The 24919-nt window shown below is 32.9% G+C and overlaps 1 protein-coding gene across 1 annotated transcript; it reads right to left on the minus strand.

Annotated features, from left to right (window-relative positions):
* Positions 1 to 1483: 1483 nt before the first annotated feature.
* Positions 1484 to 20479, minus strand: LOC121390304 (zinc finger protein 534-like). Its single transcript, XM_041522125.1, has 2 exons — positions 20268 to 20479; positions 1484 to 2668 (listed from the first exon to the last, which is right to left on the minus strand). Exons 1-2 carry the CDS (start codon positions 20300 to 20302, stop codon positions 1741 to 1743), a joined length of 963 nt encoding a protein of 320 aa, XP_041378059.1. The 5' UTR covers positions 20303 to 20479; the 3' UTR covers positions 1484 to 1740.
* Between the last annotated feature and the right edge of the window lie 4440 nt (positions 20480 to 24919).

Below are 24919 nucleotides of genomic sequence, written 5' to 3' on the forward strand. Positions count from 1 at the left end.
AGGAATGTCAAACTCCTGTACACACAAACGAAATAGGATTGTTACATTTTAAAAGTAAACCAGTAAATGGTGATACGACAGAATGTAAGAATTCCTGCAATTTAAAAGTACGCCAGTAGACCTAACTGGTGATATGAAAAGAAATAATAAATTCTTTGGAATGTAAGAAATAAGCCTATTACGTCCTAAAGTGTAAGTAGGTAATATGTGATACCAGTATGACAGAACGTCATATTTCTACAGCAATGTAACAAATATGACTCTTACAGTTTAAACATGTAAACCAGTGATACATTACATAACTATATATTCTGTGTGGATGTAAACATAAATATTATCAAAGTTTACACAATTCATTTGATATCTATACATTATACCATACTTTGTTGTTTAACTTAATGTTATAGTCACGATGTTTTGGTATTTGTCGTTTCGAGGTATAGATTTCGTTCTCTCTCTCTCTGGTTATCGGCTAATGTTAGAATGGAAGTCGATACCGTGGCTTTACACCAATTCATTGAGTAGCTAAAACTCACGCTTGTTGGAACCGACGCTGGGAAGCGACCCGATAACCTGTTAGCCACTAAGCCACTGATATTGGTAATACGGAAATATTGAATAGTTTCTAAAACGTAGTGAATCTGATTGTCTTTCAACAATACGTGCTTGTCTTACAGGTTGATCAAATGAATAACAAAGCAATGTAGTTAATTTAAATACAAATATAAATAAAGATCTACTTCCGCTATGGGTGTAATGATGTCATCTGGAACAGATTAGGCGAAATCAGTCGTTCGCTGGAATTCGACAATCTCTTAAAAAAACATATCGTACTATTTTAGTAATTAACGAGTTCAATATAATATCTTTAAAATTATATAAAATATTCCTGGGGTCATAGTGAAACAAAACATTTGCTAAGGATCGCTTCAGGACCAATTTCAGGTGTGCTTTTTAAAGGGTAACAATTTTAACGTTGTTATGGGTTTATTTCTTTCTTATTTCTTTCTTTCCTTCCTTCTTTCTTCTTTCATTCATTCATTCGTTCGTTCATTTATTTAATTATTTAGTTATTTATTAAAGTCGATATCAACCAAGCTCTATCCAGGGTTTACATAACCGAACACGAAATGTAACCTGAATCGGATTGAGAAAAAAATATTTTAGAAAGGGACAAAGAGAAAAGAAAAGTCATGCGTATATATATATATATATATATATATATATATATATATATATATATATATATATATATATATATATATGTATATAACCCCTCTAAACCGGACACCCGTGGGACCAATAAAAATGTCCGTTATTTAGAGGGATCCGCTTTAAAGAGATTAAGTTCTGTACTGGTTGTTAAAAAGGGACTGTGAAACGTCCGGTTTTGATGGAATTCCGGTTTACAGAGGATCCGGTCTTGAGAGGTTTCAGTATATATATATATATATATATATATATATATATATATATATATATATATATATATATATATATATATATATATATATATATAATAATATAATAATAATAATATAATAATAAAAAACCCAGAAATAAATAAATAAAAAAACTCTTCTTCTCTTCTTTTACATAGCTCATCAAATATTCTCTTGCATTGAAATACATCACACACACACAAAAAAATTCAAAAAAAAATTGCGAAAAAGCTACAATCACTCACAATGAGACAAACATTAAATATATTCTTTACATTTTGTTCTCATGTGAAACACGTCAGTCCGTATGGACATTGATTTCTTCGTCATCCTCGGAACACAGGGACAGTTCGTCACTACTGACGTCCAGAGTTATGTTCTCGTCGCCCGAGTGGTCTCTCGTGTCGTCACCAGGGGTCGCTGACGTCGATTCTCTGTCCCGCCCATCCTCCTGCCTGGAATGCACTTTCCGGTGACGCTCGAGGTTACTCTTATGACTGGTGGCGTAATCACAGATCGTACAAACGAAGTCTTTCTGGCCGTTGTGGACGGACAGATGGCGCTTCAGCAACGCCTTCCGGCAGAATCGCCTGCCACAGTAAAAGCACGTGTATCCATGGTAATGAAAAATCATGGCGTGCTCTCGCAACGAGGCTTTTGTGGCGAACAGAATTCCACAGCACTCGAGAAGTTTGGAACACGCCTGGTGCATTGTCAACATGTGTCGTTTCAAATTGTTCCGTCTGTCCGTCGTATACCTGCACTGCGAACAAGGGAATATTTTTCGTCCGTAGCCATACTGAGAAGAGTATGGATCCGATATCTGTCCAACAACTGACCCCGGAAGTGCTTCCGCGGATACTACTTTTTCATTCTGCGCAGCCGTCGGTGGCGGCCTCAAGCTGAAAATGTCTCTGGACTGCTGAACAGAAGAAGCCTGTCTCTCTGAAAGCACGATGGTTGGTTGACTTAGCGTCGGTCCGAAATGAATCTTTGGCAGCGCATCAAAAACACGGAAACAGTTCGTTTGCTGTCGTCTGACGTGGTCGAACAGGCTCAGACTGTAGGGGAAGGTCGTTAAAGCGGAAGTGGATACTTTCCCAAGATTCTCCGCGTTGGTTCCCAGTTTGAGGGCAGTCCTTCCGGCTTCTGCTATGGCAGGGACAGGATAGGCTCTCGAGAGCCCTTCAAGCAGTGGTGGTCGAGGACAGTACAGAGGTATCGGCCTGAAAAAACACAAACACAGCTCGGTTAATAGTTAGCCAACATATGTGACCTTAAGGCTGGTAGCTACTGGGTTCGCATCTCATTACCTGCTCCCACCCAAACTGAGTTATAATGGCTGATAATACATCGACGTTTCCATCACCAAAACATACAAACACAGCTCAGTTAATAGTTAGCCAACATATGTTATTTTAAGGCTGGTAGCTACTGGGTTCGCATCTCATTATCTGCACCCACCCAAACTGAGTTTTAGTGGCTCATAATACATCGACGTTTTCATCACCAAAACAACGAACCATTTACACCCGACATGGACAGACATCCCAGCTAGCTGAAGTGTGTAACCGTGGCTGCGTGTTTGAATCTTAATTTACTAAAAGCAAGCACAGATGTTAAAGGGACAGTCCTGAGTTTACAACCATTGTAAAATGTTTCCGACCAAAAGAGTCTTTTCGATGATGTAACATACAAATTAAATACATTTTCTTATTTAAAATATCAGTGTCTGTATTTACAAGGTATTTGTTGTTGTCCTAATGCTTGTAGTAGCCCAAACCGGATTTTACCTCACAATAATTTCGTACGTACGAAAAAATATATATCACGAATTAAAGTAAAAACTGAGTACTACAAACATTAGTATACGACCACAAATACATTCGATATACAGACACTGGTATTCTAAACAAGAAAATGTATTTAATATTAAATAGTAGTTGCCAACAAGGCTCTGTTATCGCAAACATCTTTCAATGGCTGCAAACTCGGGACAGTCCCTTTAAGCTGTTTTGTTATTGTTGTTGGTGTTGTTTATTAACATCACTAGAGCACATTGATTTATTATTATTATTATTATTATTATTATTATTATTATTAACCATCGGTTCTTCGATCATGGTGTAGTTAAAGTAATGCAATAGCTAGGTTTGTTCTGTAAAAGTTAATTTAATTTTGATTTATTATTAATTTTTAGAGAAATAAGGTCCTTAAATCTGTGACATTATGCCTTTAAATATATTCACTGCCACACTTGGTCTAGAGTGCTAGAGAGGAAACCCGTAGTCATTCAGTATGCTATTCACAGGTAAGAAACAGAGAGTATTTTTATATACGCTTTCCACAGGCAGGACATCAAGTTCAAGTTTGGATTCTTTATCTACAGTGAGTTTTAACATAATACAGGATAGAAAACTGTACAATATACAATACGTACAGTATCGAATGAAATTATCAATAAAATATTACCATATATTGGTTCTACAGCATGCTTCAATAATTGTACGCCTTATAAAGTATGAAATAAAGCCAGTGTGTACGTGAATCAGTACAATGCTACATTTTGTAGTTGCCAATAATTACAAAATGAAATAAACATTATGCAAATATGTATTATTATGCGCCTCGCAGTCGATATAAAAAATATACATGCACCAGAATATCAGATAAAAATAAATTGGAATTTGTCTGGAAATACACAATAAGATATATATTTTATTGCTAGTTTTATGACAGTCGTGTATATTAATTGAGAAAGGAAAACGAACAGGTGCTCAGCTAATTTTAATATTAAATTGACTGATTATGTTTTAAAGAAGAAGATATATGCAATTACTAGTATTTGTTTTCAGATTGGTAAAATATATTATACATGTACCACCGAGGTTACGATTTACACTGTGTACTTGTACTATTATGTATAGCGACACGTACACGTACACTAATTGTGACTTGATTGCGATATGTGTCCGTACATGCACTGCAGTTAACTTGACTGCGATACACAGTGTGGTTAGTGTTATGCACTATAGTCCACGTGTTGGAAAGTGCAATTCTATTAAAAATAGATGTCTCGCTGAGGGCGTCAATAAGATTCTAAAATATTCAAGACCTGACAAATCACAAACACATACAATGTTTCTATACCCTTATTTACCGACAAAAATACACGTTTATATACATTATATAGTTATATAGTTTACATATTTTTTTCTTTATTATTATATTTTCTTTCTTTGTTTCTTAATTAATTAATTAATTGATTGATTAATTAATTAATTAATTAATTAATTAATTAATTAATTAATTATATCTATTTATTTATTTATTTATTTATTTATTGTTAATTTATTATTGTTAGTTGTTGTTTTTTAAAAATATTTTTTCTCTTTCTTTGTGTTTAGTTATATCGATGTATGTCTTTAGCTTCCTTACGTATGTGATGTGTTTATATTTGTTATCCTCTTTATTACTACCCACGTAATTATTTTTCACGCATGTATGTATTGTTTATTACGTTTATATTAGCCATGTATTGATTTTTCACGTATGAATGTGTTTTTGGATAGTGCTAAAACGCTCTCCACCATTATCCAATATCGAAAATATGTATTTATGATAATTTGCTGTTTTTATAATAAAGCTTACACGTTGTGTAACTTAAAACAATAAAGAACTTGAACTATATACAACTTGTGTATGACATTACACGTTTGGAGTAATTTGTAACCTGTACATAGAGCGCAGAAATGTATGACATAAAATGCATTTAACTTTTAAAAAATACACATCACCGAAACACTGGAAATTGCAACTCCCTCTAATAACTCTTTATCGTAAAGCAGACATTATATATATATATATATCTTGGTCTTTCTCTCTTTCTCGCTCTCCCCTCCCTCTCTTACTCTCTCCCTCCCTCCCTCTCTCTCTTACTCTCTCTCTCTCTCTCTCTCTCTCTCCCTCTATTTCTCTCTCTCTCTCTCTCTTTCTCACTCCCTCTCTCTCCCCCTCTCCCTCTCTTACTCTCTCCCTGCCTCTCTCTTTCTTTCTTTCTTACTCTCTCTCTCTCTATCTCTCTCTTACTCTCTCTCTCTCTATCTCTCTCTTACTCTCGCTCTCTCTCTCTCTTCTCTCTCTCTCCCTCTCTCCCCCTCCCTCTCTCTCTCTCACTCCCTCTCTCTCCTCTCTCTCCCTCTCCCCTCCCTCTCTTTCTTACTCTCTCTCTCCTCCCTCTCTCTCTCCCCTCTCCCTCTCTTACTCTCTCCCTCCCTCTCTCTTTCTTACTCTCTCTCCCTCCCTCTCTCTTACTCTCTCTATCTCTCTCTTTCTCTCTCTCTTTCTCTCTCCCTCCCTCCTCTTTCTTACTTACTCTTCCTCCTCCCTCTCTTTCTCTCTTCTCTCTCTCTCTCTCTCTCTCTCTCTCTCTCTCTCTCTCTCTCTCTCTACTTCTCCACCCATATGTCACACATGAATCTCTGATTTTTTTCCACATGACAGTAATATCTCCGTGTGGTGCCCCTAACTACCCGGCCCACATTTAATATGAATTAATCCCACCAGGCATAAAGTATTCAAAAGCATCTCACACAGCCGTACAGACTGGCGTGCTAACACAGCGGGGAAATACGGTGAGGCAGAGCGCATGAATATTTAATGAGAAAGAGTCCTATTTTACAGTCTCGCGTGCTTGAAGCTCAATTGAGTGTTTGCATGCTTAATCTATTGGCGATGATAGCGGATTAGGTGGCTCGTAAAGCTGAAGGCGGGAACTACTTCATCGAGGGTTTTTTTTATTCTTTTTTTTCTTGTTTTCTTTTCCCGCATTAGGTAACCGTGTCGAAGTAAAACGATTATCGTCTGACCGGTTCTCAGCTATCTTTTACGCTTCTTTGCATTCCGATCATAGACTGACACGACGTCGGTTTACTGGCAAATCATCACGTAGTTAATTCGGACGATTTCGTGTTTAATCGCTATGCTGGATGACTTCGTCACATACGGGGCCTTAGGGCGACTCATAGTTGAGGATGGTGCCGTACCTGGTCTAAGAGAATAGGTAAACCCCCCTCCCCCAAAAAAACCCAAAACAAAAAAACAAACAAAAAAACAACAACAACAAGAAACCAACCACCCACCTATCAGGTCAAAGAAATGTCATAAAAATATAATATTTGTCATGAAATATAACAATGATGATGATATAAACAAACAAATTAATTACTTAACAGACAATAAATAAATAAATAAATAAATAAAATATAAATATAAATATAAATATAAATATAAATATAAATATAAATATAAATAAATAAATAAATATAACTAAATATATAAACAAATAAATAAATACATTTTTTTTTTTTTTTAAATAATATATAATATACTTATTTATTTATTTGTTTATATATATATATATATATATATATATATATATATATATATATATATATATATATATATATATATATATATATATATATATATATATATATCATAAATAAATAAATAAAAACATTTAAAATAATATATAAATAAATAAATAAACAAATGGCCACAATGTACTAGGAATAACTTTTGCTGGGGGTTTTTAATATAAATTATCGATTAAAAGTTGCTCGTTTGCTAATTAAAGTTGGTACAAATAATCGACTTTTCAATAATTTTCTATGGAAAAAAAATCAGTGTTTATTAAATTGGCTAAAACAAAGCATTTTGTTCTGTGTGATATATTATATGACAGATTAATCTACACGGTGAAGGATCACCATATAACACTGTAATAGAAATGATTTTAAACAATTAACAAACGGTGAATAATATTTATCATCTTCTTCTCTCACACGAACAATAATTCATTTTTCATTAGATTAAATTTTATGATAATCTGCTCTTTTGCGAAATAACACTTTCTCACGCCGTTTCTATACCTTTTTGCCTATTGTGGTGTAGCAGCACAATGGGTGTTTCAGAAATGACCGTATAATCGATCACGATAACTGATACCTGTTGCGAGAAACAATTTGTAGAATTTAAGTGAACAAGAAAATCATTGAAATTTCATCATAAAGGCTTGTTCGTCGCAAAACAAAGTTATCACTTTACAACCGCTGTGAGAATACGAGCGAGGTTTGCGACAGGGAAACACAATATGGCATTATTAATGCCCCATGTCGAAATTTCTCAAAATGACAAAATGCTTCTTTGAGGGGTAAGTTGGGCCAATTATTGTGGGATAAACCCAGTGTTGTCAGCCTACAGAATGGAGACGACCTTGTTAAAACCAAAGGGTGGGGGAACGTTGTTACTCGATCACAGCTTTGTAGGTGGAAAAATTGATAATTAGGGAAGCATAGGGCCTATAATCATCCTGCCAGAGTTGGCACAGTGCCATCTATCATCCGGGTCGTTTGTCAGACGCGAGGGCGATCTGTCAGTGCGCGCGCTGGCCTCGACTGTCGAACCCATCCGTATGACTCTGGCAGAATTGGAAGAAACTAGGTGCACTTCTCTGCAGGTGAATAAAATGAATATTATATTTGTTGTTGTTTGTTTTGGGGTGGGGTTTTTTTAGAAGAGTATTTTTGTGTGTCTATGCGTGTGTACGCACGTGTGTGTGTGTGTGTGTGTGTGTGTGTGTATATGTATGTGTGTATGTGTGTGTATTTGGGTATGTGTGTCCATCTGTGTGTGTATGTGTGTGTGTATTTGTGTTTGTGTGTGTGTGCATCTGTGTGTGTGTGTGTGTGTGTGTGTGTGTGTGTGTGTGTGTGTGTGTGTGTCTGTATCTATGTGTGTGTGTGTTCTTGACAGCTGTGGTAGCAGTACTTATGACATGGTCCCACCGGTGGGACAGGATATGCTCATATTTCGCGAACACCTGATATCATCACTGTTATGGCAGAGTACACTGGAATAGAAATACCTGTGAGGACATCTAAACATGTCTTCACGGGAACATCTATTCCAGTGAGCTCTGTCCTGGCCTAATTTTCATTTAGTAAACTAGTCCTGGGGTGGCAGTCCTCTTTGAGCAGTGCAGGAAGGATGCATTATCCACTAAAGAATATCCTCGCGAGTGGCTGTCCTCCTGTAGAAGAGGCACTATTTTGCCAAATTCCCATTGGACTCTGCATTGAGCAGAGATGTGGTTTTGTCCATGCATAACGGTCTTGTCGTCCATATTTCTATATGATGTATACTGAGGGAAAGACCCCAAGCGTCTGGGAATAACTGTTCTGGGGGCCACTGTACCAATGTTTCTGTCACTAAACTTGAAAGTCCACGTGAAATTTTATTAATACACCCAGGCCGTCAAATGAAGAATTAGTGTACGATAAATATTTACAATGACAAGATGATAACAGGAGTTCTTCATAAAGTATATACAGACATAACTCAAAATACAGTGACGAGATTATATATAAAATGGATATAATATATATTTTTTAATATAAAATACTATTCCATGCAGTATTTAGTGATACTGGAGATGGACGTCTATGATTTGCTGAATGTATGTGTAATTCCAAAAATGAATTTTTAAATTCTTCGGGGAGTGCTTATGATTTACAAATAAACAATACGTATATACGGCTTTATATGCACCACCATCTATTAATACTCTGTCCTAGCCAGACAGCCCCAACAGCTGAGTTGTATACCCAGTACAGCGTGCTTGAACCTAATTGAACATATTAAAAATGAATGATTGAAATGAATGAGATACTGAAAAACATCATCGTATTGATAAAAGTTTGTTTTGTTGAACGACACCATTAGATCACATTGGTTTATTAATCATTGGCTATTGAGGGCTATTGATCATCGCCTCTAGTATTGATAAAGTCATATCACTGTTGATATGGTTCAAAACAATCGTGTCATATTTTATTTTAAATCAATTTTTGTACTTATATATTTGAGGTCCAGGCAGTGAGTTAGTTGCTAGGTGGTTAGTGGTTAGTGAGAGAGAAGAGGATGTAGTGGTCTTACACCTACCCACTCAGTCGTTAAAACGCCCTCTGGGTGGGAGCCGGTTCCGGGCTGCGAATCCTGTACCTACCAGCCTTATTTCCGATGGCTTAACCACGACACCACCGAGGCCGGTCCTGATACTAAGGAAAGTATGAGGTTTATCGAACTCCCCATCAATCTCGCAATGAAATAGTCCGTAAAATTAAATTATTTTAATACATTATATATACTGACATCAAATTTGAACAAGTTATTGATTTTCATTCACTGAATAATTTCAACAAGCAAAATAATCGTTTAAAACTTGATTATACGGTAATAAATATTATACTGTATTTAGTTTACGTCGTGTAATAAATTTTATCCGGAAAATAAACTTGGTAAGAAATGGAAGTTCTATTAATATCCTTTAAGTATGTCCTAAGGGCGGGACCTAGCCCAGTGATAACGCGCTCCCTTGATGTGCGTTCGTTTTGAGATATATACCTGTCGGTGGACGCATTAAGCTATTTCTCGTTCCAGCCAGTGCACCACGACTGGTATATCAAAGACCGTGGTATATGCTGTCCTGTCTGTGGGATGGTGCATATAAAAGATCCCTTGCTACTAATGAACCCCCCCCCCCCCCCCCCCCGTAGAAACTATATGTCAAAATTACCAAATGTCTGACAGCCAATAGCCGATGATTAATATATCAATGTATTCTAGTGGTGTCGTTAAACAAAACAAACTTTAATTATGTATTGTGTCTTAGGAGCAAAATGTATGTACATGTATTATATTCACGTACTTACTGAAGATTCGTAAAAAATATTATATAGAAATTACGAAAAACATTTTTTGCTGCAATAACACACTGTTTTAGCCACAAGTATACAAAATCTGACGTTTATTTGGAGAATTTGTGGTTTGAGTTGAGGTGTATTTTAAAGTCTGATTCTGCTATTAAATGTCAAGCGTTATGAATAATAATTTTATTGTATTACAGAGAAATTGAAATATTGTACATAGCTTAGGATCTCTTAACCAGTTCACATACAGATAATATATAATATCGGAAAATTTGATTAAAACAAAGATTTTAACACGCACACACCCTACAATATAATCAACCATAAAACTATAAAGCATTCTAGTAACAAAACACTTTGTATTTAAATAACAAATCCATTTCTTAATCCGTTATATAAATACAGAGAATAATAAACGAGTTAGCAGTTATTACCACATTTATGTTCAGCAGTCACGAGTGTTATTAAGTGACAAAAAAAAGGTTTACGTGGGACATAAACTTGATAATGTTTGGTATTCAGTTTGATATTTTGTTTATTACCCAGGTAGGGTTTTTTCTCTCTCTTTATCATGTCCTCATGTTCGATATAAAGATGTTTTTAAAAAAACACATTTGTAAACACTATTCTGTTTTACCGTAGTTCATTTGCGTGAAAAGGAAATGATGAATTGACATGTAACTCTTCAATGAGTAAAGTTAAAATGCATACGAAAACATAATATCGAGTTTTAAACCCATACCAACTTGCATAACATGCTAGTGTAAGTTGGGTTTTTTAAAACCCATCTTAACAAAATGTCATTAATGAATGAATTGATGTTTAACGATACCCCAGCACAAAAATACATCGGCTATAGGGTGTTAAACTATGGTAAAATAATGCATGAAGTGATGATCAACATCAATATATAATTCAAAAACACGATGTAAACAGCTAGGTAAAGTATAAATATCACAAGTATATTAAAATTCTGAGTATATGAATATCACAGGAAAGCAACAAATTGTGTAAGTTAAATCTCGTTTTGATACAGGGGTGAAGGCAATTGATGGCACAGCCATGTAAAGCACGCGCAATTGTACCTAAGTCTATGTGTTCTGCATTATCGATTATCAGTAATAATTCTGCCCACCTTAGCTGTTGCAGAAGTTTTTATTCACTCGTTACTAACAATGAGGTTAAATCTGTAAAACTATACGGTAGTTTGTTAAGAAACGTTTTTCATTGACATAAACCGTTTTCTACTATAGAAAATGTACATTTTGTATATTATGGGGAAATGTATATTTTATTATTTAATAAAATTTATAAATTTATTACATTAAAGAGTTTTTGAAGAAATAGTTACTTGTTTTACTTCACTGAAGTACAGTTATTATTATTATTATTATTATTATTATTATAAATAACTGTATGTTCAAAATAAAATATGGATTAATGCGTTAATATACAAAAATAATTTCTATCAGATGATAAATATTTTCTTTTATTACGTTGTCACATAATAGTGCATTATATGATATACATATTATATTTTGTTACCTTAACGTAGTAGTAAATAATAAATACATGTTGTTTTATTTCATTAAAAACTTTTCGTCATGTTATAAATAAATAAATAAATAAATATTTTATTTTTATTTTTATTATCTGCTGTGTCACTTTCACCTACCCAACCAGTGCATATTTACTGTACTAAAGTGGCATCTAGTCATTTTACTTTCAAAATAATTGTATGCATGCTAAGTTGCGCCCTCTCCACACAATATAATCCTTCATCCGCCCCCTCTATATAGATAGCCACGAACAAAATCATGTACTACATATTCCAGCCACTTTCTCCTTCACGTTTAAAAGAAGCTGACATCGGGGATAATTGCAGGTTGGATAAATCTAGAACAGTTACAATTTGTCATATTTTGCCAGTCACTAGCCGATATTGGAACTGGCGTCGTCTTGAGACGGGACGATCTAGATTAAGACGCATCCACCACTAACGAGAGAAAGGGGATAGTCCCCGGGGGTCCGGCAGCGATCTCGTGTGCGTCATGTGATATGCACGTGCAAACAGAGGGCGTGCATTTTTTAAAGAGGCGGATCTCGTTAATTTATCAATCTCGCTTTAAACATGACTGGACCGAACATTTATATTTTAAAATTGCTAATATTTATGTTTCATTTTATCAAACGAAACAAAATATAAATTATAATAAATAATAATTTAAAAAAATAAATAACAATAATAAAATGGTAAAAGACAAATCCAAACACAAATTTTTTAATTTAATTTAATTTAATCGATTATTTTAATAGTTTGGTCTAACCTACCTTAACAGTTACTTCTATACTCAACAAAATTAATTTCCAGTAGATATATTCCGCGTTTTTCTTTATATTATAAAATACCTTTTTGTTTGTTTTACAAAGTACTTAAAGCTTGCATTTTTTTTATCATTGTTCATTCGTCACAATTTACTCAAACAGCATTTAGAAATCAACTGTGATAAAAACTTGCTAACATATTATAGTACTTGCAAAAATGTACCAATATGTTAATATGTCTATGGCCTTAATTAATTTTGTTAAGTATATAAATGATCAGTAAATTCGCTGATATATAATTGTCTGCTCAACACAGGGCTATAAATAGCAGGGTTTCTTTATTTGGTTTATGAAGAAAATAAGGGCTGTAAGGGTTGTATTTCTGATTTCCAGAATTGTATTTTACTATGACCAAATGTCAGTTTTGTTGTAGTCGTGACAAAAAAAATGAAAACACTTAAAATAAATTTAAATTTCATGTGTCAAGTACATAATCTTATTAAACTGTTAATAAGTTAAATAAGCAGTTTGGTTTGTGTGGGGTTTTTTTTCTCACGAACTATTAGTCACAACCATAGTAATTTAATTAGCAAAATCCTTTGTTCAGTGTTTTATATGCTGTTTCATGAAATCGTTTTTATTAAAAGAACTATCTTGAGTTTATCTTCATTGCAAAATATATTCGACTAATGTAGCTTTAAAAAAAATATATATATCATTTTATTAGATGGTTTTTATTGTGGGTTTTTTAAAATATATATTTATTCGTAAGTACGAAATTATAAGAATGTAACATCCATATTTTGGAATACTACAAACATTAAGACGACCAGAAACACATTAAATATACAGACATTGATGTTCTAAACAAGAAAATGTATTTAATATGTAAGTAAGTTTATGAGATAAAAGAAGCTCTGTTAATCAGAAACATGTTACAACGGCAGCAAACTTAGTCCTAAAACAATTGTGTGTTTTATGGAATATGACTAAAACAAATTAGATAGTGTAAGTCGCCTTTTTAATATTTTTATTAATTTATTCTATTATTACATTCACCCTTAAGGATTCAGACATATGGGGGTTTTTTTCTGGGTAAAGTCTAGTGTCCGAAAACACACACCTAAGATCGTCTCTTACCTGTTTTAAAGTAAATATATTGCTTCATATTATTTGTTGTGAATGATATTCTTAACAACACACAGCATACAATAAAACAAATTATATTAAAGTATAATTACGACACACAAAGATACCAAATCCATGCAGCGAACACACATTTACAATGCAAATTACATGTTTCAATTCAAATAATTTTTAGCCTAAAAAAGAGACAAATTCAAGTGTAAAATGCTATGTTTAATAACATTATTAACATGTAGATCTGTGCACGTGCTGCTTGGTACAGTCACGTTATAAGTACAATCGAATGTATCTGCTATTGGTAAGTTTGTCTGATTTTCTTTCGGTTTATTTTTCTTTGTTTTTTACCATTTTCTTTTCAGTATATTTTACAACAGTAAGTTATCTTTAAAAAATTAAATGAAGTAAAATATAAGATAATTTCTTGGCATGAGGTTGACATTACTCATGGCATTAATTCAGTGTAACTTAAGTTTTGCATTTACCATAGTTTGACACCCAATAGCCGATGTATTTTTCGTGCTGGGGTGTCGTTAAACATCTATTCTATCTATTTAATTAAGTGTATTAAGACCAATCATTACCTTTGTCACGATTGTATTTATATGTGTGTTATTGCTTATAATTATTTAGTGTCAATATACACGTCATGTCGTTTTATATAATATACTGTATATTATATATATTATATATAATATATTATATAATATATATTTTAATTTTACACGATACAACATTCTATATTATATGAAAAATAAAGGAGGGCGGAGAACGTAAAAGGAGGGCGGCAAAATGCAATAGCGGGGCGGGCCGCCCTGCTTAAATGGGGAAGCGAGAACACTGATATTGTTGTATCGTATAAAATTAAAATACCAATAAAATGTCAAGAAGTTAAGCAAAGAAAAATCCCAAATATAATAAAAGCAAACCAAAGAAAATCAAAACAAACGACAACAACAAAAAAAAAAAAAGAAAAAAGAAGCCCAACAACATCAACACATTTATACTATTTCAGATCCTGATTTGACAAAAACAAACATTTTTCAGGCACAAACATTATTCAGTTATTCAAAATTTTCGATCATATACTCGTTAAAAACGAAATTATTGAAAACATTTTGCAATTAAATTATGATTACTGTATACATAAAAAGTATGTTTGGACTAGTGCAAAAATTAACAGATGGTATTGTAATAATTTGTTACTTTTATTGTTGATGTGAACATATGTTTAATAAATTAGTTATAACGCATATCTAAAATGTATTCAACATCTACCAAACATTTCTACGTTTCCTGTTTATCGTTAGAGACCCAATAAACGTTGTATAATTCGGAAAGGAAGGGATATTTGTTTAAAGAGATTTTCCTGAAGTTGTAGCCATTTAAACAGATTTTCGGTAAATAAAATATGTTTACATTATTAAAATTACAATTTACTTATATTTTCTTGCTTAGAATATGAATTTATTTATAAGCAATGCATTTCTGGACATCCTAATGTTTTATGGTATATCAATATCAATATATTTGTGTTTACAATAATTTCGTACGACAGCGGTCATTCCAACTATATTTACCCATATAATGCTTTATATTTGAAACATATTAACGCAAGACAGTGATTTTAAAAGGGAAACAAGTAGGATGTGTGTTTATTTTGGTGTGGGGGGGGGGGGGGGGGGGGGGGGGGCAAACGGAAGTCTTGTTAGGACTGAAAAATCAGGACAATCTCTTTAATATGGCATTTCATTATATTTCAAACTACGGCTGTTTGGTATCTAGCATGGTTATTTGAACAATTGATCGAGAGAGAGAGAGAGAGAGAGAGAGAGAGAGAGAGAGAGAGAGAGAGAGAGAGAGAGAGAGAGAGAGAGAGAGAGAGAGAGGTGGGGAGGTTGTTTTGTTTAACGACATTACTAGAGCACATTGATTCATCAATCATCAGTTATTGGATGTCAAACATTTTGTAATTTTGAGACATATTCTTAGAGAGGAAACTCGCTACATTTTTCCATGAGTGGCAAGGGGCCTTTTATATACACCATACCACAGACAAGATAGCACATACCACAACCTTTGATATACCAGTCTGGAACGAGAAATAGCCCAATGAACCCACCGACGGGGATCGATCTCAGACCGACCGCGCATCAGGAGAGCACCTTATAATTACCACTGGACTACCTCTCGTCTCTCGAGATAGAAGGTAAGGAAACCCGCAGCCTCCAATAGGATTCCTAATTCAGAAATGTGTGTTACAATTTCGTTAGGCAATTTGACACAATTTGTTCCAGCATGATTCACCGAGACGCGAACTTAAACAGCTAATTCCATATGACATTTTGTTAAAGTTAGTTAAATGATACATGGCTCCACATACATTAACAAAATTGTTCAGAGTTCAAACTGGTAAAATATTTCAGCCATATTGTGTATATATAAAATTATTATTCTTTTATTTCAAAACGCGTAGCCATTTCCATATTTAGTTTTACTTAGCTATACTAAATGCAACAAATTTAAGACTTTTTTAAATAGGTTTTTTGGCGTGTTTATTTTGAAATATATTCTCAGATGCACCTTTACTTCATATTGGTTTGGCGATTTGCAGAAGGACGGCAATAATATTTCTTTCTAAGGTAAAGACGTTAACAAAACTTTTAATAAAAACTTACTCAATATTCTGATTTTAAAAGTACATTTTCCCATCATGATGTAAAGAGCAGTACACGTACGTCCAAATGTCATGATCGGATTGCATACAACATGCTTATATACTTTGTCGTTTCTTATTTAAAGCAACCTTGCACGTGTATTTTGTGATAGGCTTGTACAAAAGCAAAACTTCTTAACACATTATCAAGACTATTGATCAAGGCAAACTTAACAATGAATACTTAACAGTATTGTTTCCTCCAAGGTGTTCCGGAAACATCTTTTCACATACTAGCCAATGCTGCTGTCATATTCAAAACCTCTTTACTCACACAGAGCTTTTCAACCATAACTTTATGGTTTTGGTCATAAAATTTAATACCACCATACGGTCGGGGAATGTATGAACCCTGGTATGTATTCACCGCGTTACTGACGTCAAAGTATTTGACACCAACGTTGAACTGCATATTCAAGCAATCTGTATGACATTTATGTGAATTTTGAAGAAAAATAAACATTACGCGATGTATGCAATTCTGCTTTGTCGAGACTTATATATGTCCCAATTTCTTTTGCAATCCTGCTAGTATAATGGTAAATAAAGGCGATGCTCACATGCAATATGAAAGATACTGGTTACTTCTGAACCAAAAGACAAAAGGCTCTGAATTAAACATAACGGCCACGCAATAAATTAGTTTAACATTATGAAAATGGTCATATTCTATACAATCTAAAATATACTGGTCACACTATAACCAAAAGACAAAGGCATTAAATTGTTTAGAATCCAAACACCCGGTAATAAACTGCGAGACATAATTTTTATGTCTATTATATTATTCCATAACTACGGTTTAGAATTTCTGTTAGGAAAAAACTAATATTTAACCCTCTCTGTGTCATAACAAACAAATAATAAAGCTATAATAAGGCATTTTCCGCGTTGCTATGCTGTCAAAAATATTTATTCACACATACATTATAATAACATTATATACAGGTAGCATATTAACCCGTTTAGAAATGATGAGAGGTTGATTAAACAATACTTGAACGTACGGTTATAGAGTATAGTACACACGTACATATTACAAAAAGTCATAATCGTTGTAAAATACAAAATGAGGATTTGAGGTTACGGGGTTTTTCCCCAGATTACCAATAATATATATCGATACGTTTGAAAGTGTTGTGTGTTTGTGAAAGGGTACACACCAGTAATGTGAAATGACGTTTGTTCGTGGTGGACTAATTTTCGTTTAATTCATTGACCAGTGCAATCAAGGCGTTTAAGAACACAACGAAAATATAAGACATTTACTCATATAATACGAATTTATAATAGTACCTTTAAGTAAATTTAAGTACCCAACGAAATGTGTTTTTTTTTAAAAAGGACAAAAAAGAAAGAAGCAAAACCACGAAAATATAAGTCCATGAATATATAAGATTTCAAATTAAAATGTAATAGAACAGTATAATGCTCTTAATTACCTGTTTTATTGTAATCTATATGTCGTTTACTGACATTCTACACGAAACATGAAGTAATAACATTTATTATATATTATATTTTATTATATATTGTTTTCTTCTTTTTAAAAATTCCTCAAACCACACATTTTGATCTAAAGTAGTCTTGTGTGTTTTCTAATGGCGGTTAATTATTTGGCCATTATGTTTCTTCAAATATGATATAGTATGGTATGTTGTATTTTGTTTTGTTTTGCTTCTTTTTTGTTGTCTTTAAAAAAACAAAAAACACATACACCATTTATTTATTAACCTGAAGTCTTTCTGCATTAAAATATTAATATTTTAGTATCACATACACCAATAGCTTTGTCGTGATCTATTTCGGTAAAAACGAATCTGATATTACATCCAGTCAATTAACAAGTTACTTTTAATGGAAAAAAAACAAAAACCAAAAAAAACCTTTATACATGCATTTTGATAAAACGTCCTGGAGGTACTATGGGTAAATATAAAACACTACTTAAATGTAAACCATACTTTAACAAGTTTTAAGTTTCATTGTTTTCTCTCTTTTTTTCAGCCCAAAACTGTCGTTTACAGGCATACATAATATTTTTTAATGGTGGTTGTACCACAAGCACATGTTTTGTTAGTGCTGTAGTCACCGAGCTTAGGTACGCCTTACAAAGACTGGGTGGATATATTACAATGGATAATTTACTATAATGTCGAATATTGCTGAACAATGGAGTTTCCAATTTCACAGCATTGAACGAAGTTTCGAATCTGTTAAATATGTTTAACTGTTAGAAGTTTGATCAGCTTTTAACTGAACAGTTGCGTTTCTATTTTCACATGCATTGAACAAGGTTTAGAATCTGTTAAATATAGTTAACTGTTAGAAGTTTGTTAAGCTTTTAACTGAACAGTTGCGTTTCTATTTTCACATGCATTGAACAAGGTTTTGAATCTGTTAAATATAGTTAACTGGTAGAAGTTTGTTAAGCTTTTAACTGAACAGTTGCGTTTCTATTTTCACATGTATTGAACAAGGTTTTGAATCTGTTAAATATTTTTACCTTATAGAAGTTGGATCAACTTGTAAACAAAACGATGTTTCCAACAAAACGATTTGATGTACACATATATATATATCTTCCTCTTAAATTTGAGTAAAGATTGTAAATAAATACAAAACTGAATTTGTCCTCTACGTTTAATGTGTAACAGCAATGGTGCAAACTATTTTCTAGTGGAATATTGGATTAGCCATAACATTTTGTGGGTAGCATACATTTTAAATTTGCATATCACTCTGAGTGAATGAGGTGCACTATTTTTCACCAGAGTATTTGAACCTTAATATAAATATGTAGTTTGGTGTATTTAGTCTATTCAGAATAAAATAGAGTGAAAATGTATTTTTAAAATTAGAAATGATTTCAATTACATATTAATTTAAGTGCATACTCATTGCAATGAAGTCATTAGAAGTTGTTATCTTCGTATGTCTATTGTCAGTTTGTACATTTACAAGATAGTTATGAATTAAATTTAATTTGTATTATTTCATCTGACCTGTCTTTGAATCTCGGTGTATTTAGAATTATTTACCTTCATTTATTGTTATATATTTCGAATATTTTAATCATATAGTTCTTAGGAATATAAAAATTAAATTAAACATAAAGTCATTAACTTTAGCATGTTGGAAGAAATAAAATCAGTATTTATACAAAAACAAAACCTATTTAGTATACAAACTGAAGTTAGCTTTTATCTTTTATAAACTACTAATAAATAATAAGGTACACTATTTTAAACAAAATGACAATTTATTACTTTTATTGTAGAAGACACCAAATAATTTAATGATTAAACCAAGATATCAACATAATTTTAAATCTTTACTGGTTTAAAAAATATTTCTTTTCAACAATAAACTAATTAATAATCGAACAGTACATTAAACTCACTTAGTTGAATTTTTACATTTTACAAATAATAGGTTAAATAAGTATAATGAAGAGTTATATCCAATATATAAAGTTTAAATAATGCCAAAAATAATGGCAAAAGTATTACCTGCATATATAACCAGTATGTCTTATTCGTTTAATCATGAAGACATTTATACTGAACAGGCGAAATGTTGAAAGACGATATTTTAATTTTTAAAATTGGACAGGTTTAAACAATATTTTATAACTAGTATTTTATTAGAAATATAATAAATTACACTATAACTATCTCTAAGTAAATTTATGTGTAAATATTCAGATATTTTCTGGAGGAAAATCAACACATTTTTCAACAATTGCATGCAAATTACATTAACAGGTCATTCAATTTTGAACCTATAATTTTTTAATTGAATAAGTCTTAAAATGTTATGAAATTGAAAATAAACTTAAAAGTAAAGATTGTTTTAGTACTAAGTTACCTGAATGGGCCTTGAAGGTATAGAGGTCCGTCCATGAGTCTGTGTGTGTGTGTTACGTCCACCTGGACTGGTTACCCGTGGCATGCAGTATGTAATCAGATGTCAGTACTCCGACCAGACACATCAAATGACATGGCAATGCGGCGACGACGGCTCGGAGTGACCGCTCTTTAGCTTGTGAGAGCAAAAATAGTCCTATAGAACGCTTCCGTGTCGCCATTAAAAAACACCATCACAGAAACAATGTCGGAGCTCAGCCAATTGTGACGGAGACCGCAGTCACGTGATCTGTACGAAAGCCATAATTTTGTAACTGACCCGTGACAGGGGAGTGGCTTCGACGGTAAAAATGTGTCTGTCAAAGAAAGTGACTTGTCGTCGTCGTCACAGTTGAGTGGTTTGAAAGGTGAATGAAAGATGTTTCAGTTGTGGTGGATGTTTGTTGTATTATAGTGGTCCGTGAAGAACACTTGACTTTTCCTGTTAAGGATAGACAGTGCGCGTGGTGTGTGAAACATCTGGGAATTGATGACAAATTTTCATTCAGTAAAATAAAAATAAATACTTTAAAAGCAAAAAATTATATAAATTTTTGGGAATTTATACAATTTAAAAATTTTTTATTTTAAATTATAATGAATTCAATTAAAATATTTCGTCATAATTGTATATTTATTTTTGGTAGAATTGTTGTTTCATATGTTTGATTTTCGTATTATTATTATTTTTTTAATACCAGATATCTAGAATATTAAATGAAGGTAATTTTTCCTGGCAAATTATACAAAAGCTGGAAAAACAAGAACATAAGGAACAACGGCGGAATAAACTGATTTAATTTTATTGTGACCTGAAAAAACCCCAACCTTCAAATAAATTACATAAAATTAATTTACACAATCCTGCCATTTTATATATATATATATATATATATATATATATATATATATATATATATATATATATATATATGTAAAAATATTCTGTGATCTAATTTATGTTATGTTATTTTTATTAAAATCTGAGCAAAATTACATACATTCTGAAAGCTATCTATTTCATTATCAAATATTTGTCTAAGCTAAATGTTCATGAATATTCATTTTAATTTAACTGCAGCTTCTCGGTTGGTTGACTTCCAAGTCCATAGGAAATCAGTTCTTGTTTTAATATATATCATCCGACAGCCTGGCCCATAAATTTCTCTAATATAAATGTAATACGAAACGGAATTTAACTCCCGGACAAAGGGGAAGACAAAAACTCGAAATCGATCAAGTTAACGACATCTGTTAGTTGTTAATTGTAACTATTGCAAAATTATATGAATTTCATGGTTGAAATAAAAATAAATATCGATTGCAAAGGTTTCTTTAATTTTTTTGCCCTGAAATCTCCATCTAGTAAAATGGAAAGCCATAATGAATGCTTTATTAAAAAAGGGGGAAAAAAAGAACCAGTAATATAAAGATTTTAGGGCCGTAATCTAACCTAAATCCTGAGGCACCAGACAATAGCGGCACTTTTAAATTTTAAAGGTTTACTTTGTTTTAGTTTGTTTTGTATATTTAATTAAATTAGGTATTTCCTGTAAAAAAAATTCTGTTTAACGATACCACTAGAGAACATTGATTAATTAATCTTCTTTATGATTGTCTAAATTAATATTTCTATTGTTATTATGCTAATAAGTTGTAAAACTTAACACAAAAAAAGAACTTGAATGTCAAACATTTAGCAATTTTGACAAGTTGTCTTCTTTAGAGGAAGCCCGCTACATTTTTTTTCCATTAGCAGCAAGGACTAATATATATATATATATATATATATATATATATATATATATATATATATATATATATATATATATATATATAAGCCAGTGTACTACGACAGGTACATCATATGTCGTGGTATGTGCTATCCTGCCTATGGAATGGTGCATATAAAAGATCCCATGCTGCTAATCGAAAAGAGTAGACCATGAAGTGGCGACAGCGTGTTTCCTCCCTCAATATCTGTGTGGTCCTTAACCATATATCCCACGTCATGTAACCGTAAATATAATGTGTTGAGTGCGTCGTTAAATAAACCATTTCCTTCCATGTATATATATATATATATACACTTTCCTACAAACACGTCGGTTCATGAGGTTCGAGCCTATGATCCAATGACCTCATCTGAGCACAAAGAATAATGTAATTTTAAATTACTTTTTTCCACTATCTTTCCTTAGCTTAAACTTTTATTACACACCGTCATGTCCTTTAACATCGTTTATTGATACAAAACACAAACTCATTTTCAATAAACTCATAATCACTCCACTACGTGCTATAATATAGTTTATAGTTTTATTTACTCTTTCAGTGCATACCGTTGTTAAGAAGCTATAAGTAAATTCCAGTGGCGTAGGAAGGTGCCAAAAAGTGGGGGGCACACGTTTATATTTACATAATTTACACTATTATAAAGCAAATATAAAGCAAAATATCTGAAAAGTGTTGGGGGGGGCCTCTCCCCCCCCCCCCCCCCCCCCCCGCTTCCTACACCAGTGAGTTCGTAAATATGTACAAGCCAGCAAACATTTATGCATGAAAAGCAAGCATGCAGACAAGTAAATAGTAAAAAGAAACGTTTTCAAAAGATATTACACCACTAAATACCAATTTCTTATACAGATACAGCAGATTGTTTACAACAAACTAGTTTTAAAAGCCTGGTGAAAATTGAAAGGATTAAGCTTCCATGAAAAACAACCCAGACAAAAAACAAAACAAAACAAAACAACAGTAACATACTGACAAACTAACAAAAACAAACGTCTATAATAAAGGAAATATTTTGGAAATATTTCTGGGGAAAACATTAAGTAAATTGATAGGTAACATAAGACTGGTGGGGTTTATGATCCAGTATCGGGTTCAAACTAGAATCACAAGTTAAAATTTGTTTTGTTTAACGACACCACTAGAGAATATTGATTTCTTAACCATTGGCTATTAGATACAGTTTGATTTATATCCTAGACATTGCTATACATATACACATTTTTGTTGCATAAATCACCATTTAAACAACAATGAAAGTTAAAGTCTGCTTTGTCTAACAAAGCCACCAGAGCGCATTGGTTTATTTTAATCACCAACTATTCGATGTCAAACATTTGATAATTCTCACATAATATACTCTTAGAGGAAACTCGCCACATTTTCCTTTTATAAAATGAGTATATAGCTCCGAAATAAGATGTGACGCTAACATATGTTTCAATACCTATTCACCGTTAATTCCTATATCAACAGCCCAGATGGATGATATTTGTGTCCAGGGTATTGTGCTTGAACCTTAAATCGGATATAAGTAGTAGAGGTTATTGCAGTGGAGGTTTATAGTATCGAACCTCCTTGAAGCACCAAATGGGTTCTCTCCCATCCCAACAAGTGACACATGACTGATATATCAAAGGCTGTAGTATAGTGTAGTGCAGTCCAGTCCAGTGCAGTGCAGTACAGTACAGTACAGTGCAGTACAGTACAGTACAGTACAGTACAGTACAGTACAGTACAGTACAGTACAGTACAGTACAGTACAGTACAGTACAGTACAGTATAGTTTATTAGCTTTAAGCCTTCCGGCTCATAGGCATACATTTTATATACAAATCAATAACATTTGACAAGTGGTGCATATATGGAGGATGGACAATTAAATACTGAGAACATAGACATAAAGCATTTTAAAGATATTTACCAATATTACATAATTCATTTCTGTTTTGAACAGACAATAATTGCACAAGTTTAAACACAGATGGTTTGCGCCAGTAGTATTTCTTAATATAATTATATTGAACGTAATTGCATGTGCAATAGACATTCAAAATAAAGTGATATTCAGCGAAGTCGTTAAACAAAGCAAATGTCAACTGTAATGAAATGAGACAACTGTCATTGATCATCTAAATCTGGTAAATAAAAAAGCAAGAATGTTTAATGATCACATTATTCATTTCAACTTATTTTCGTACTTATATCCAATTAAGGTTCAAGCACGCTGTTCTGAATACACGTCTCAGCTATCTGAGCTGTCTGTCCAGGACAGTGGGTTAATTGTCAGTTGTTAGTTGATTAGTGAGAAAGAAGAGGGTGTAGTGGCCTTACACCTACCCATTGAGCCCTTAAGAACTCGCTCTTGGTTGGAGCCGGTACCGGGCTGCGAACCCTGTACCTACCAGCCTGTAGTCCGATGGCTTAACAACTGTGCTAACGAGGCCGGTAGTCATTATAATTATTAATATTAATCAAAACGAGAATGCTAGCTCCACGTGGGTTATCAACACAAAGCCAGTAATAAATACCACATAATTAAAAAAGAGTTAATTAATAATCAAATAAACAGCATATCTTATTAACCAACTGCGCCTTGGACGTTTTCATCTGATTAAAATCATTAAAGGAAATTATTAAATATGAGATGCAGTGCGATTGAAATAAGATCTTATAATTACTGATCGAAAAAGCTGATTATCGCTTCAGAATATCTTTTTTTCTTCTCGATCACCTGCAAGACTATCAGGTAACCAGTCAACCTCTTGAATCGATTACCAAAAACTGCAGTGATACACACGTTGAAAGTTTAGGCTATGT

Source organism: Gigantopelta aegis, chromosome 1, assembly GCF_016097555.1.
Source record: "Gigantopelta aegis isolate Gae_Host chromosome 1, Gae_host_genome, whole genome shotgun sequence".
NCBI lineage: Eukaryota > Metazoa > Mollusca > Gastropoda > Neomphalida > Peltospiridae > Gigantopelta > Gigantopelta aegis.